The following is a 17,487-nucleotide window of genomic DNA, read 5'->3' as shown; positions in this document are numbered from 1 at the left end:
CTGATTTTTTTTTTTTTTAAAGAGTTATTGGAGTGCCGCCCCTTCCCCTTTCCCCTTTTAGTTTCGCGCCTATCACATGACAGGTGCATAATCTTAAAGATGTACAATTTATACCTGTCTTAATTAATCTAATATCGTCTCAGCCCATCGGCCTGAAAATAATTAAGACAAACTTTGTAAGATAGAACAAAAAATAAATTCAAAACAAAACAAGACACAGAATTACTATCAGAACATCCCGTCCCGTCCCTAATATTTTATATATATATATATATATATATATTATTTTTATTTTAAAAATATACATTAAATATATTAATTATATTAATATAATTTATACTTATATTAATTATATCAATTACACTTTTAATACGTACAATTCTTATTTAAACTTAAAATTTTTTATATTGATAATTTTAATGACATAAAATAAATAAGGCAATATATTTCTTTATAATATATTAACTATATTAATACAATTTATTTTTATATCTACCTATTTAATAAAACAATAATAATTTGATGTTGTACTTAACTTTCATGTTGTTGCTGCTCTTATAATTTAAAGATAACTTGTAATTGTTATCATAATATATAATTATAATTAATGTAATTCAATAATTAATTTTAAATTATTGTAATTTATGTACTTGTATTTTTTATTTTAAATTTAATAAATTATATGATTTAAAATTTTAATGAATGTTATTATTTAAATCTTTCTCTGACATTATCTAATTTAGCGAGATGATGGAATGTCCCAATCCTGTCCCGATTACTAAAGAAATGGGACAATTTTCAAGATGAAACAGGACACGAAATAAAAATTCAATCCTAATCTTTTTTTAAAGACGAGACACGAGACAAAAATGTCCCGATTATGTCCGTGAACACCCCCACATAATCTCACTGAAATTTTTTCATTAGGATATTCCCGCAACCCTAATGGAGAAGCTAATTCCTCAAAAAATCTAAATATTATTTAAAAAAGTATTCTCTTTTAAAGAATACTCTTCATGCACATCTTTAAAAAGCGATTCAATAAACACTTTCTATCACCACACACATGGTTTGACCCAAATTCAATCATAATTAGACAATTAACTTTTGACCCAACATCTTGAAATTTTTTTAGCATTTTAAAAATTATGAAATAAATAAAAACAATAAATATTTCATATTTCAAACAATGTAACTTACATTAAAAACCATAACAGTAAATAATAGTAAAATCAAGCAGACACCAGTAATCAAATCTATCATAAACACATCATAATTCCTCAAAATAAGCCCCATACGAGTTCTAATACATGGGAATTTGTTCCCATGAATTTCACTTTCACATTCAATCCCTATCCTTTGTTCAGCATTGCTCCGGGATTCTTGTATAGCATTTACGCCTCTAAAAATCTCTCAAGTGAAAGCTTTCGTATTGTCGAAGCGGCAGCCAAAACAATTCTACATAAACTCACTCTTCCCTTGACAAATGAACTTACTCCTTCAATTCATCTAACAAGAATTTGAATGCATTCTAAGAAATGTCGACGTAAGGTCATTCTAAAATTAACTATCATTAAGAAGAGACAAATCCTGAAGGAATTTGGGTAAACGAGGCTGCTGATATGGGAGCTAAATCTTAAAGTGCTGTTTGGTACAAGGCTTCTTTCATTTTTTTCTTGGAAACTCAGCTCAGTAAAATAATCACACCGTACGATCAGTACAAGGTTTTAAACATAATTTTCTAGGAATCTTAATTTTCCTTGGAATTTACTAAACAAAAAAAGATGGCTGCTCAAAATATACGAAACATTGATTCGCAAGCCCCGCTTTGTAGGCTTTTGTCTTCTGATAACCTTAACCTTATACCTTACTATCAAGCTTGCCTTCTTTGGAACTAAGCGTGTTGCCCACCACTCTTTCTTTAGCTCTCTAGTTTTTGCCTCAACCTTATCCCAACAAAATGGCTCCCTCAATTTGAATCAAAACAAACTTTAACACCAACTCTCTCATAGATATGCAAACCCCTATATCCAAGGGAACATTAAGTAAAATTTTAGTGACATTAAAATGATTAAAAAGAACCAATATCATCATTTGTCACCAAAATGAACAAGTCAAAATCATTGTCACGTACAGCTCTTCGAAATTGGCATCAATTAAGCTGATAATTTGATAACTATTCAAAGTATAATATAACCTTCACAGCCAATCAATAAGCAACCCGAGTTTATCACAAATAAAAAGCATGAACCCAATGGCGTCCGCATGCATTCACAAGTACAATTGTCCTCCCTATAGTAATAACATAAGCAAAAGTCAAGTATTCTCGCCTACAAACTAACAAGAATAGGCAACAGTGAAGGAACTGAAATATGCTTCTTATAATAAAAATCAAAATCAACTAAATGAGAGGGAAAATAAGACAAACTCAAAAAGAAGATACATAGAAACATGTCTTTCATTGCTATCAATTATCTTTACCTGCTTAAAACTGCTGGACCAACAAATCGCACTCCTTAAAAAAGGTGACCCAAAACTGAGGTTGAAACCAGGTCCTAGGCCAGTAGTTTGATCACCGTACTTGGGAAGGGGAACACAGTAAGCCAGACGCATCTGCACCTATGACTGCAAGATCACAAACAGTACATAGCTGACCCTCTTGACTTGGCACGAACCTGGAGCTACAGTAAGGGCAAGAGACATCCTTCTGTCCTCGATAGATTGGCACGTAAGTTGCACCACAGATCACAAATGGGTTTCGGAAATCATAGTTCAACTGTGTAGTATCAGTCATATTCTTTTCTGCAGCAGCTAGTACTTGTCTCGCTGTCTTAGCTTGGTTTTCAATGGTTGGATTGGTTTCAAGGAGCCTCCTGGCAAAATTAGCAGCTGTGGCAAGGTTTTTAGCCTTGTAGCAGACACTCATTGCATTCAGTAGGGCAAGCCTTAAATGAGGTGTTTGAAGGTTGCAGTGAGTGAAATATGCTGCAAGTTCTTGCTGGCGTACTGGATTATCCTTCATTTCTCGTCTCTTCAGCTCCATTTGCAGACCCAATACATATTCCTTAACTATAATAACTAACTCCTTCACTTCATCAACTTCCCTCCTTGACTCAACAACCACCACAGGAATAGTATGAAGAATGCTAGTGAAAAGCCGAAGAGCCTCAGTGAATTTCCCAGCTGTTGTTGCCTTGTAACCAGCTTTGAGTTTCTCTTCCAATTGAGAGAAATTGAACACGAGAGCTGGTGGACCCCTAACATTAGGGCTGGCAGATTCACTCCATCCTCTCTCAACAGCAAGAGAAATCACTGGAGTTGATGAAAATGCACGCAGATATGAATAGCTTCCAGAATGCAGATCAAGAAACAGAGATTTTAAAGGGCCAAAGTTTCTAATGCCAAGTTGCCTGTTAAGCAATCGCATTGCAGTGTCAAAATTGCCAGCAGCAGCATGTTCAGCTGCGAGGGATGACTTTTGGATCCATATTTGGCTCACTGGCATGCCAGGAGTTGGAGCCACAAAAACTGCAGAACGAGCATTTGCAGAGGTCTTGGGGGTTTCTACTTCAGGAGGAAGTTCAAGATCTTCAAGCTCCCATCCCCCTTCTTCATCAACTTCAGCTGCTTCACCATCGTCCAAAGTTGCAGCAACATCCCCATTTTGTAGGCCATCTTCATCAACTAAATCAAGCTCCTCGCCCCAATCAGCCTCATCAGCTTCATACTCCTCATCAGCACCACCCTGACCAATATTGTCAAGCCCATTATCAAAGACACCTCGCATGACCCTAAGAAGGGGCCAATCACTGCCACACATGACTGGGGATGGCGGCATTAAGAGAGTAGGTACTTTTCCCTCAGGTAAAGATGGAACATTATCCCCAAGTTCAGCTGCTAGCCGTTCAGCAACATCATGTAAACCGTGGGTTGAAGCAGTGATGTAGGCCAGAGGCAAATGGCCCACACTCTCCAAAATCTTAACACGTTCACGGACATCACCCATATATAAGGCATTGTGAAACTGACCCATCACATCATTCTTTACTTCAGCAATTTTCAACATCTTAGAAAGCTTTTCCATATTACCAGTTATGAGATAAAGGAAAGACAATCTCTCAAAATTTTTAGTCCTCTGATACGCATATTCCACTATACCAGCATTGCCTTGGCGAAGAGCCTCTACTCCCAACCTGTACCAGTGATCTTTTTCATCAATTGCTGTAGCTGATGCAACTGCTATTTGAATATTCCCACTCTCTAAAGCCAAATTGAACCGAGTCCTCTCATCCTTCACAAAGTGAAGAGCAACTTCCGGAAAACCTTTCTGTTGTAGATAAGCAATCACTGCCTGCCCACAAAGCTGTGAGTTTCTTATCATGTTCATTACATTGTCATACCTTTTCCTCAGCAAAGAAAGCTTGAATAAATACTCAGTAGCATCGATAACTATAGATCTGTTCTTCCCATCCCTATCTAGACAGAAGATGGTATTCCCGGAAACCTTTGTGATATAAATTGGGACATCTAGTGTTTTAATTATCCCACTATCTCCATTGGGAAGGCAGTACTTGATGTGATTTAAAGTTGTGTAAATGAAAACACCATTATCATCCCAGCCTCCACTTTTCACCCGGATTGTCTCATGGAGAGTGCACTGATGCACAAGCTTCTTATTTGCAATGATAATGGCATGTTTGCTGAGCAAAGCAACGCTTTCCATGTCATTTGACCAAACAACATACTTGACAAAGGGAGTTTGAAGATCACCAAGAACAATCCTCTGCTGGAGATCAAATATAACAACCCTATCCTCTGCCCTACATAGCAAGTTACCCGTCCCTGCATAGAATATAGCATCTGTGGCTATGGGGAGGGGACTCTTCTTTACAAGCTCATTCTTCAAGTTCTTCAATAAAACTTGGTTGTTACTTTTGTCAAGCACAGCAAACCTGTTGCGAGCCACAAATACAGCAGATCCTCCAATCCCTCTCTTTGCATCTTGCACATCTCCCCTACCGATGCTATCCTTGGGTACGACATACAACTCATAAGATCCCCCATCTGTATCTGAACAGAGAAGAATAGCATTTTCTGTTGGACTGTAAGAAAGCGTCTTTGGACTTTGATTCAAGCTCAAAGAACCAGGTCGTCGAATAGGAAGTACTTGTAACTCTCTTTGAGTTGAGAATTCATAGAACCTCAAAAATCTATCTTTAGTATAAAAGACAGAGTCTCCACTAACCGAAAAAGCTGGTCGCTCTCTCTCCAGCTTAAAGACAATCATACCACTATCATGACCAGCTGCCAACAGATTCATTTCAGGATGTGCAGCTAGAATCCAAAATCGGTCATGCTCCCTACGGAAAGTTTGAATTCCCGTTCTCTTTGTAACATCCCAAACCCGAATACTTTTGTCCTCAGAATTGGATACAATTATGTCCTGTTTCGCATGGAACATAACACATGATACATTATTTGTGTGCCCCCTTAACGTGTCCACTTCCCAAGCCTTAGTCTCTGCAACCAAATTAAAGGTTAGCTCTCTTAGTTTTTTAAATAAAGATATGTGAGCTGGATAGAGCAGCTGGGATTCAAACATCATAACCTCTTCTTACAATAAGCCACATAGAACATAAAGTCTTTTGCATCCAAAAATTAATCATGCACTAATGAAATGGCAACAAAGTTATGAAGAAATGTTAAGACAACAAGAGATCGCTATTAATGATTGGATACAAAATAGGATGTGACTATTGGGTGGGGGAACAGGGAGGACAGAGCAATTATACCGTTCATTCTCCACAGTTTAACCTGCCGATCATCAGCTCCTGAGACAATGAGAGGAAGTGTGGGATGGAATGCAGCCCAATTGACTCCTCTATCATGACCTTCTAAAACATACTTGACAACAGCATCAATACCACCAAAAAGATCTGTGTTCATCTGACCCAGTCTAAGTATATCATCCGCAGGAGAGGCAGTCTTCTTTTTGAGAGAACTAATATCCCAAACACGAACAGTCTGATCTAATGAGGCTGAAACAACAAGATCTTCTTTAGGGTGGAAAGATGCACACATTACATAATGATTGTGTCCAGTCAAGACTGATACGCAGGTGCGAGACTGCCAGTTCCAAATGCGAATAGTCTGATCATCACTGGCACTCACAATCCATGGGGATTCATGATGAAACTGCACTGTACGGATATAATCAAGGTGCCCCAAAAGAGTAAACAGACACCTATGCATCTTGTAGTTCCAAACTTTAATCTTGTAATCATCCCCTGCAAAACAATAACTTCACATAAATACATATGCTATACCAGAACAACAAATGATCATTATAGCAATCACTTCATTCACGGATCCAGAATGCACTTCCCCCTAGACTGGGATTTTTTTTTTTTTCCCCTTTTTGATAAAGCCCCTGGACTGGTATTCACCCCAGTAAAAACAGTGCCTTCAGTCTTGAGGAAAGCGCACATATAATGACACTGGCTTTAAATAGTTCAACCCCTGAAGAGAAAACTCCATAGTCTGAGTGCTTCTAGTAATCATTCAATCAATGCCAATTGTGACGAAAGAACGTATTTCACGTACACACATTATAAAACATATAGAACACACACCAAAACTACTTCAAGTAAACATTGTAGGGCAACTAGTCAACTTGGTCAAAAAACTTTGGCCTGATGTCGGCTAGGAGAGGTTGCGGCCAACATACACAGTTACAAATAAAAGAGTCGGTAACTCTGATCTCGACCACAACCATAAACACACGAACAATAATACTGGATCTGGTAGTTATCTCACTGTCAATCCAGTTCTCGTGATAGAAGGACATATAATTTGAATTTCAAATTTACTTATCCTTTTAATATCTGCATTTGTGAATTTTCATTCTTGATTTAGTTTCTTTGCATCTCATCGGAAATAAATACCAAGATCTATAGGCCTTCGATCAATTCAAATATCAAGCATTCCAACTTCCCTTCTCAGTACATGCATCAATGGATCGGCTGAATAAACAAGGACACTTACCGGATTTATAATGCTAATGAAATTATAAAACAGATACCTCCAGAGACAAACAACGGCTGAGTTTTATGGAAATGGACACCCCGTACTGGTCCATCGTGCTCATCAAATCTGTCAATAAGAGTGCCCATACGATAGTCCCATAGCTGGATAACGCCACTGTGAAGACTCGCGAGGATCCATGGTCTCTTGCTGTGAAAACTCAGGCCCTTCACTCTATTGCTCTTGGTCTCAAACTTCGTCAACATCTTTGGCGATCACCTATCCCAAAGTCCGTATTCACAGTACCCCCGACCGAATCAAATAAAATTTAGCAAATCAAAGAAATCCCCCTCCCCACAAACTAGATCAAACCCAATTCCAATATAACAAATGACACTCACCTCTGTTTCCGCGAAGAGCAAAGCCTTCAGAGATGAAATGTTATTCAAAGCGAAGCAATACTTCGAAACCACAAAATAGAATTTTAATCGAGAAAACTCCAATTGGAGACAAATCCGTATCAGATGGGGATGGTGGTTGAAAATTAAAGGAAGGAGCGAGGAATTTCAATCCCTTCCTAGATCTGGGTTCTGTGCTGATTTCAGTCCCGGGAAGGGAAAGGAGACGTAATTTTGTGAGGGTTTTGGATAAAAGAAAGTGACCTTAAATTCAACAGTGTTATAATTGTAAACAACATTCTGTCTTTTAAAAAAAAAAGAAAATTGATGGATGGATGGTGGTCGCGTCGTTGATTTTTGAGGGTCCTGATTTGTCGTATTGCGGTGATGCTAAGGCAAAGGAAATGTGCAAGTACCATTTTAGAAAATGAATGAAAATGGCAATTTCAAAATTGGCCAATGAATGCATTTGTTTTTTTTTCTTTGCTTTTATTCCTTTATTTGGTTGGCGTTTTCTCATATTAATATCAAGAATTCATGAGTAAAATAAATTTTAAAGTATTACTATCCTGAATTTTAAACTTTTAAAACCTGTTTGGTTGGGAGAAAAGAAAAGAGAGGGAAAATTTTAAAAATTTTATCCTCCCCTCTGCCTTACCAAACAATCTCCTCCTCTTCCTTTCCCTCCATACCTTCCGCTCTCTTTCCCTTCCTTCAAATTAAATAAAGTTTTAAAATATATAAAATGAATTTTAAATTTTTAAATTCATAATAAATTAAGCTTTATCATCAGCTTTTTGTTAAAGTTATTACTGTTTCATCGTGAATGCTAATATGACAGTCTCTTATTGATGTGTGTTTGTTAATTAGCGTCACAAACCCTGAACTATTATACAAGTAGTGTCTTGAACCTTAAAGTTTAAAATTTTAAGCAAATTACCCCACCATTTATGTATAAGATGTTGATTATTATATAAAGTAGATTAGCCTTAACGTGGTTCATAGCGATAAATGCATCATTGGCCGTGACAAACAACACATAATTTTGTAAAATAACTTTTTTGCCCTTTTCCAAATGATTATATTTTATGCTTCCCTGTACTCTATAATTCTGATTTAGTCCTCTTTTGAATAATGTTTATTTATTTAATGACAAAAACTTAGGATCCTATTAAAAAAGAAATTTAAACATTAGAAGATTTTAATTAACTAGTTAATTTGAATTTTAAATTTGTTGATGAAATCGTTGACTTTCACATTCATCGTTTGTAAAATCATGTTATGTTTAAACTTCTTTTTAAATAGGATCCTAAATTTTCATCATTAAATAAATAAACACTATTCAAAATTAAACTAAATCAGAGTTATATAATATATAAAAGTATAAGATATCAATCATTTGGAAAACATTAAAAAAAGGTCATTTCACAAAATTATGGGTCATTCACCATGACCAATAATATATTCACTACAGTGAACCATGCTGAATGAAATATCTTCCTACTTAATCACAATTAGCTACCAAATTCAAGGTAATCAAGAGTCTAACCCCAATAAGGATTACTAAGTTTGTAATTTATAAAAATAGGATCCTAAATTTTCATAAATCACAAATCACTTAAACGTTATTTAATCAACCTCAAATTATAATAGAAAAATATTTTGAAAGCATGAGATATCTTGAAGAAGTAAAAAGACTCGAAAACAATTGAAAAATAACAATTCATGAAAAACAGGGTAATGCGCTGCGACTTGTGCACATGCGCTATGATCGTCCCTTTTGTTTGCCACACGTCGTGCAGTGCAACGCATTTTTTTACAACAACGTAGGGCAACTTTTAACATACCTCATTTCTCCATCCGATATTCAAATGAGGTGATTTAAGTGCCTCCAAAAAACTCTTTTCATCAACTAGCTAATGACATGGGTTTTATTTTCAAATTAAGTTACTCAAAAAGGTTAAACACCTAAACATATTTCCCAATCATTTTACAATTTTCACCATTCAATGGTGTCCAAAAGCACCACACACATGCTAAAAGTCATACCTAACACCCAAATCATACTTAATGAACTTAAGACTGCCTGTACAATATATCACATGCACATATATACCACAGTATCAAATTTTCACTCCTCGCCCCTTTAATTCAAAAAACAGAAGGGGATTTTAGTATTGTATAATCCAATCATTATTATTTTCAACAATATGATAATAGTTACTATATTTACACTAGTATTTTAACCTTATTGATTCTCTAACCATTTGCATACAATATTTCAAAGCTCAAAATACATCTTAAATTCATTAACAACAACATAGTATAAGTGTAAACAAAATGTAAACTAATTGATAATATATTATCTATTACACAAAATCTATGTAAGAGATTTTACAGTAGGAATCCCAAATTCCTAAGCCTTTAGACCTTTTTTGCTTTCCACATTAAAGCTAGAACTTGTAAAATATTAAAAGAGTAGAGTGAGTCTAGTTACTAAATAACCAAAATACACTTATCATATGCAGTTATATATCAATTAAAATAAATGTATAAAAATTAGTTGATTACTCAAAAATATCAAATTTCATATGATATAAGTTATAATTTTACAATTTAATTCATTTTCATATCTCTCATCTCAAATCACATAGTACATTGCCACAAGACACATAGACATGTGGTAGTAGCCCAATTCATTTATTCCCTACTCATTGTCACAATATTGGCAACCATGTGACAATGGCACATTCATTACCATGGCTTGTCACAAATTTAACAACCATGCAACATATTGAATAAAAAAATATGCATGATCAATTCTACCTTACACCTTATTTATATATTCTTACTGAAATTGTGAGTTATAATATCAAATAGAACTCCGTTTATGTGACTGAATTACTCAAACTTACTAATTGTAATGTGTGATTTGGCCAAAGATCACATAACCCACTCTCAAACCATAATTTTCTCTACTCTTGAATATCTTGGATGTTGTATATCCTAAACTAATCTTTTCGAGAAATAAGTGGATATAGTTAGGTTCTAATCCCTTAACAAACTATAAAATAATCATTCGACAAATAGTAGGATAAGGCTTAACTTTCATACACCAAAACGCAACTATAAATACATATGGATTTTATCTACTTAATATAATGTCATTTAGTCAATTTTATCAAAACCTTTAAGATAAAACCATACGAAATATAGTTGTTTAAGTGTTCATAAAAAATTGCTCATAGCTGGCCACTCCGTCCCGCTTGAAATCGGCTTTTGTCTTTTAACTGGTAATGGAGCAGCGTGGTGTACGTTTGTTCTCGAATTTCTAAAATGACTGCAACATTGATAATATAATCAAAATTGTCTCTTTTTATGAATAATAATTATTATTATTATTAGAAAGCACGAGGCGGATGTGGTATGAGAAAGTAATGAAGAGCCACGAGTGTAGCATTTTTTAGGCCAAAAAAAAAAAAAGAACGCAGTATTTTCTCATCAAGGGGATTTTTGTCTCAATGGCAATATGGTATCATTACTAATTACTTTAATTTTTAAAATGTCTCCTACTAATTGGATTCTCACGGCACACTTTTGGGGCACCGCAACCGCTTCTTAGACTCTTACCCAACTTTCATTCACCGAACTCCACAGTAGCCTCCCAAATTGTAGAATATTCCATATAATTTATTAATTTAATAGTCATGTTACTTATTACCATAAAAAAAAATAAGAAACTACATATAAAGTTAACCAAAATAGATATAAATACACACCAAGGCTAGATATCAATCAATAAGTATAAAAAGTACATTAATTGGGGATAAAGTGAAGATTGACAATAGATTAAAAAAAATCACGATTTAAATTTTTATTTTCTTTTCCTCATTTCCAGAACCACAAGAATAAGATAGTTTAACAAAAACTGGGCCGCTGGGGCTTTCATAGAGACGAAGTTGTGAGATGCGGACGTGGGAGACCCAATAATGAAGTCATACCTATTATTCATGTAAAGCCCAAATATGAATGTTCTTGAAGCCCATACAACTAGTGACAATCTCCTTATGACAAGGGCTTGTAGTCTAAAGCCCAATAGGTGTATGGGCTGGAATAAGCCCAGATAGTTGCCGCCTCAAACTCCTTACTTGCTAAGAATTAAGGTGACATGGAAGTTTTTCAGAGAGTTCTTTGACTATTTAATATTTATGCCAAAAAGAAATGGTGGCAGATATATCCCTTACGTAAGGTACAAGTTTGAGTAGCTTAAATGGCATGGTGGGGCCAAAAGAGAGTGGGTCATGATATTTAATATGGGAAGTCTGCCATTGCCATCCCAACCATTTTAAAGAGCCCATGTGAATCATTATATGCAAGTTGCCTGCAGAGGCAAATAGAATATTATTATTAGGCCCTCAAGTCACATCAAACTTCGCTGCCTCTCAATTGCTTTCATTCTCCTTCGGTTTCTCCTCTAGCATATGAATATGATGATATTTATTGTTTCAATTCTACCTGTAAGGTATTTGAAATATTTTTCAAGTGTAGAGATGCAGTGGTTGATTTTTTATTTTTATTTTTATGCTGTTTCTTATCAATTGTACTAAGTTTCAAACCATAGACACGTTTCATTGTGACCATTAATTTCAGTAAAAGATAAAAATTTAAAAGTCAAACACTTTTTACAAGTTTAAAGGTATTAACCATCATTTTTTAATAACTTTAAAATTGATTAATTTTATTCTTTAATTTGGATCCGAGCAAGTATGTCCCTTTATTTTTTTAAAAAAATCCCAACTTTTTTATTATATCCTTGTTAATTAAAAGAAGGTGACGAGTTATATTGTTATTTGTCTTGATACTTTCTCAAGTTAAAGAGAGTAAAGATAGCAAATTATTTCTAAACTTTAGAGTAGCATGTGAGAGGGGGCGTGTGAGTGTGTTTTTTTTTCTGGGCATTACTGTATCTGAAGGTTTGTTTATAACATGGCATTATTATGATTTTTATTTTATCTTATTCTCTTTTGTTTACGTGAAAGAAGGCCAAATCTATAGAAAGAGGCATTAGTTTTTAGTGGGTGGGATTGCGGTCACTTAACTATGAAGTCTTGAATTTGAATTTACGCAGGTACCATAAAAAATGCTTTTAAAAAATTACTTTTAATTAAACCCGATAATGTATCTAGATCACATGCAGTCAATTTAATGCAAGTGATAAAAAATAAGAGGATTCTTGCCATCCATTCTATCTAATAGTTGGGAAGAGAGATATGCACAAAAAGTCTATGCATATTTTTTCTTACTTTGCAAATTGCAAAGTTTTCTATGTATCCATCTCTTCTCACCAAACAGATAGAATAAATAGTCAGATGCTTTCACTTCGCACTACTGCACAAAATTCACTACATGTCATCCAAATTCTGCTTGAATCTGACACAGTGAAATGATATATTTTACTATTTTTAAAATAGTCATATTTATGGTATTATGTCTTCTCAATTTCTTGCCAAAATACAGACTGTCATTATCTTTTGACAGACACATAACCCATTAATCAAACATATCGCTTCTCTGGCGAGGGGGCCAAAAAAAAAAAAAACAAACAACAAACAGATCTCTTTTTATATTCTCATCACAGAAATATATTTTTCAGCGAACATATTTCTTCATATTAATTTATGTTGTTCCATCCAAATGAATTTTCTTTTTATTGACCTAAAAATATGTTATTTGGATCTTTTTTATATACAAAATTATTGAATGCACGCATTAATTATTATTACTATTATTAAATTTGATGATTTTTAATTAATAATTAATAAATAAATGCAACAACGTGAAGTTGAAGAGAAACAAATGTATATAATTGAAGTATTGAACAAAAATGAAAAAAAAGGAAAAATTAATCTTTTAATCATCTAACTTTTAACTTATTTATAACTCAGTCCCTTAACTATAACTCACCACGACTTAATATTTCAATTATAACTCACTTATAACTTAATTCCTTAACTTTTGACTCATTTTTAATTCAATATCTCAACTCTTGTTAGCTCTATTTTTTTATATTAATTTAGATCCTACATCTAAGAGAAAAAGGAGGATATTTTAGAACAAAATATGAACATTTCTTTTATTTCTTTTATTTGATAAGGAAATTTTTTTAAAAAATAAAAAATTAGGATTGGATTATAAGTGAGACAAAAGTTGAGAGACTAAATCACAATGAGTCATAATTGAGGAACTGAATTACAACGAGTTATAATTAAATGATTGAGTTTAAAAATTGAAGGACTAAATTTCTCAAAAAAAAAAAAAGTGCCTTCCATTAATGTTACAAGTCAGAAGACGAAACTCAAAGTTATAACATTAAAAACTGAAAAAGAAAAAATCATCGATCTCTCAAATTCCACACTACATATTATGTGATTATAATATATGCTGTTAAATTTAATAATCAAGTGAAGGAGATCCAAACACATAATTGAAAGTTGAAAAGCTCGGCCATGTGAGAAAATTTATTTGAAGTAGAAGAATATTAAGCACGTCACGATTTTGGAAGGTGTGAATACAATCATCTTATCATCTTCTTTTTTTTTTGACCAAATCATCTTATCATCTTCAAAGCCATCCTTTTTTGATTCTGAAAAGTTGGATAAATGCATATCTTCTACATTATTTTGTATTATTGATTCTGAGATTCCCAAATTCAGATCTCCATTCCCATTCTGAAAAAAGTGTTTTTTTGTCGTCTTCTTCCATCTTGCACTTTTCAACTTTCCCCGACTGCCAGCAATTATATTTAAACGCAAGCAATCACAGACTAATAGCTAGTTCTCTCTCCATTGAAAAAAATTAAAACATTTTTATTTGGATCTTATCTTTTAATATAATAATTATTCATCTTTAAATTACTATTATTTTTTAACGTAGGGAATATGTCCGTATATTTTACATATAAATACATGACTTTTGCAATTTTTTTTTGGACAAACACTTTTGCAATTTAATATCACATGATAAACTTTTTTATGCACATAGCCGTTTTGATAATTAATTATCCGGTACTTATTACTAAATTAAATTCAAGTATTGCATGGTTAATTAAAAATAATTTTTTGACGTAATTTTTTTATATACAAAGTTTGAACTTTCTATCTTATTTAAAGGGTATTAAGTTCTTTCAGTCCATGCAACCTTTGTTAATTAGTACATATGGTTATCTTTTTCTCTTTTGGTTTAGATTTAATTAGTAAAGTCACTCAATTAATTTGAGTATAAATAATACCATCATTCCTTGCATTGTTAGGTGTATAGTATATAGCTACCAACAATAATTCATATACATTATTCAAATAACTAGTTTGCAAAAGGACTCCTATGTTGTATATTCAAACTTAATTGTACTGTTTTTTTTTTTTTTTTGCAAATTAATTCCAACGTAGAGGTCAAATCTATATAAAGCAAAATTTAGAGCGATTGCAATGCCCTACCAACCCCACTTTAAGCGGTGTCTTGTTCACAGAAAGTGCACATGTAGTGAGGAAGCTTAACATGGCCCAGATTTAAATGACTATATAATTAGAAATAGAAACAATATAACAAAATTGTATTATTATCTAATTAATAAATGACATAATAACAACTATATATATATATATATATATCAAGATAATATATTTACATTTTAAATCCTACGTAATGATTTTTTAGGCGGTCCATTTTAGCTTTGTGCCATGGATTATGTTTTATTGTTTAAGAGACTAAAAAAATGAAAAAAGATTTTTTTTTTTCATGTTTAATGCCAACCCCTTTGTATGGACCAAATTGGGATCCATGAACCCATCTCTCTCTCTCTCTATATATAATGAATAAAACCTTGAAAGGGTTTGAGTATCGCAAATTTAAATCCTATAAATGTTAAAATTCGCACCAAGATAGCAGGAAGAAAGTTAAGGGAGAAAAAAGAAGAAAAATATTTTTGTTGATCTTGAGACATTCATTTATCCACCTCCAATAGAATATACTCCCCCAGATTAAAATATAAGTATTTTCTCTTAATTAATTTTAATTAGGTCAAAATATAAGCAACATGATATATATAAAAAAATTTCATTTTATCCCCTATATTTATTAATTTAGATACTTGTATAAATTTATCCCTCACTCATCATAGAGTACATTGGTAATTGCCACTAGGGCAAAAAAGACAAATAATATATATGGAGTACTTTTTATAAGAATGACAATTTTATTGATATTATTGATATGTTAATTTTTTTCAAAAATTGTTTATAGTTTGGATCACAGAGAATAGTTAGCATGAGGTCAAGTGTTTTCCATGTCTTCAATGTGGAGTTGATTTTTTTTTTTTTCAATATTTCTTTCTTCTTGAACTTGTAATTCCAAAGTAACATATGTATCAAAGTATATATATATATATATATATATATATTTGATGTTAGGCTGGAATTAAGAAGATAAAGAAGGAGCAAAGGTGGGACCAAACACCTTGAAAAAGAACAAATGAAAGATGGTTTCCTGATATGTATGGATAGTGAAGCAGTGTCGTCTTACATTAGGTATGGATCGAGCGTGACAATAATTGAAGCAGTGCGAGAGGATAGGGAAGAAGAAAAACGCGAGGAATGGTCAAGACTGTGTGTGTGTGTGTGTGTGTGTGTGTTTTGGAGAAATATTATTATGAATGATTGAAAGAGAAGGTTGAGATGCAAAGATAGGAACAAGCAACAACACATTTGGTGAAACTGCTGGGGATTATGCTTCCTTCCTCGGTCAAATCATCATCTCTTCTTTTTCCCATTATCACATGTAATGCTTGCCACAAGCTCTTTCCTTTATTCCTTCCCCATACTAGAATTTTCTGGCCAAACATTATATCTTGCAAAACCTCTTCCACATTTTCTCCCATATTGATATTACTCTCTGATCTCGGTCCCTTTTTATATTTATAAAAGCCAGTTTAGTTTTAGTTTTGAGATTTACCTTTGGTCTTAATTATAAAGTGAAGAGAGAGAATTTTTTTTGTCTTACTTATAAGCTACATCATCAAATTCTTACTGTAAATTTTCTCATTTACCCACCATTATATATTAACAGAAAAAATTATGTTATTAAGACATATTTAATAGAGATAAAATTAGAACTTTATTAAATTTTTAAACAAAGTTAATGAATTTTAAAATTTTACTTGATTATAATAAAATATGTTGAGAGTGATTTATAAATAAAATTAGAAAAGTACACATATTAAAAAAAGTAGATAAATTTAGTTAGTATCCTCTTAAAAATTTTAGGCTTGTTTTTCCTATTCCACCCTCCCCTAAACGTCGACATACTTTTTCACAACTCTAAATGCCTTTTTTTTTTTTCCTAATTCAACAGTTATTAGGGGTATATATCAAAACATATAATTATTCTTAGAACCATGAAAATGACTTTCATAAAAACGAGGCTATTATTCCTTCCAAAACTTGCCCCTATAATATTTAATTATTCTTAGAACCGTGATTTTTTTTGAAAGTAAGGAAAAAATATTTTATTTTTTATAACAAATAATAAAATGATAAAAATATTTAAAAAATTCACAAAAATTCCAAGATCTTAAATTCAGAGAATTTAATCCAATGGCTGTTGCTTTCTATCACAGTTACAGATCGGAAAAAATTAAGGAGCAGAGACAAATTTTTTATTTAAATAATTTACACCTCACAATAAATTAAAACAATGATACTCCTCTCAATTCCTATTGTAAGCCACTGTCTAAAAAGGTTTTCTTGTCCTTAGTTACATGAAAGGTTGTTTATCATCATTTCTCAATTTTATCTCTATTGTAAGTTTATTTCTATAACATATCATTTACTGTGTAATTTTCTCTTTCTATTTTAATGGGGGTAAAGTTAAAAAAATCACTCTCAGGTCTTATTTTTAATATTTGGGCTTATTCAAGAGGGCTAGAATATGTTTAAAAAATTTGGATTAAGCTCAATCAGATTTACCTTAGCATGAATACTTGAATAACATTTTATTTTTTTTCAGAAATTTC

General features: G+C 32.8%; 1 protein-coding gene across 4 annotated transcripts; it reads right to left on the bottom strand.

Annotated features, from left to right (window-relative positions):
• Positions 1-1,160: 1,160 nt before the first annotated feature.
• LOC129292784 (coatomer subunit alpha-1) lies at positions 1,161-7,681 on the bottom strand. 4 transcript variants are annotated; one of them, XR_008589002.1, is made up of 5 exons: positions 7,425-7,681; positions 7,082-7,302; positions 5,793-6,287; positions 2,482-5,520; positions 1,161-1,509 (listed from the first exon to the last, which is right to left on the bottom strand). XR_008589002.1 is itself a non-coding variant. In XM_054930429.1 (4 exons), exons 2-4 carry the CDS (start codon positions 7,287-7,289, stop codon positions 2,573-2,575), a joined length of 3,651 nt encoding a protein of 1,216 aa, XP_054786404.1. In that variant the 5' UTR covers positions 7,290-7,302; positions 7,425-7,681; the 3' UTR covers positions 2,212-2,572. The 4 variants fall into 4 exon arrangements, 1 of the variants encoding a protein (XP_054786404.1); XR_008589001.1 differs by lacking the exon at positions 1,161-1,509 and adding an exon at positions 1,556-2,024; XR_008589000.1 differs by lacking the exon at positions 1,161-1,509 and adding an exon at positions 2,212-2,292.
• Positions 7,682-17,487: the final 9,806 nt, after the last annotated feature.

The sequence above is a fragment of the Prosopis cineraria genome, unplaced genomic scaffold (assembly GCF_029017545.1).
Source record: "Prosopis cineraria cultivar Desert tree isolate PC_DT_omini unplaced genomic scaffold, ASM2901754v1 PC14, whole genome shotgun sequence".
Classification (NCBI taxonomy): Eukaryota; Viridiplantae; Streptophyta; class Magnoliopsida; order Fabales; family Fabaceae; genus Prosopis; species Prosopis cineraria.
The sequence above is the reverse complement of the archived record's forward strand: the minus strand, read 5'-3'. Positions and strand labels throughout refer to the sequence as shown.

What these genes read in the sequence shown, in the direction of transcription:
- LOC129292784 (XM_054930429.1), bottom strand. Translation starts at nt 7,289, where the DNA reads ATGTTGACGAAGTTTGAGACCAAGAGCAATAGAGTGAAGGGCCTGAGT. An exon ending in GCCGTTGTTTGTCTCTGGAG is followed by an intron (nt 6,288 to 7,081) that starts GTATCTGTTTTA and finishes ATTGTTTTGCAG; the next exon opens with GGGATGATTACAAGATTAAA. An exon ending in TAAACTGTGGAGAATGAACG is followed by an intron (nt 5,521 to 5,792) that starts GTATAATTGCTC and finishes ATTTGGTTGCAG; the next exon opens with AGACTAAGGCTTGGGAAGTG.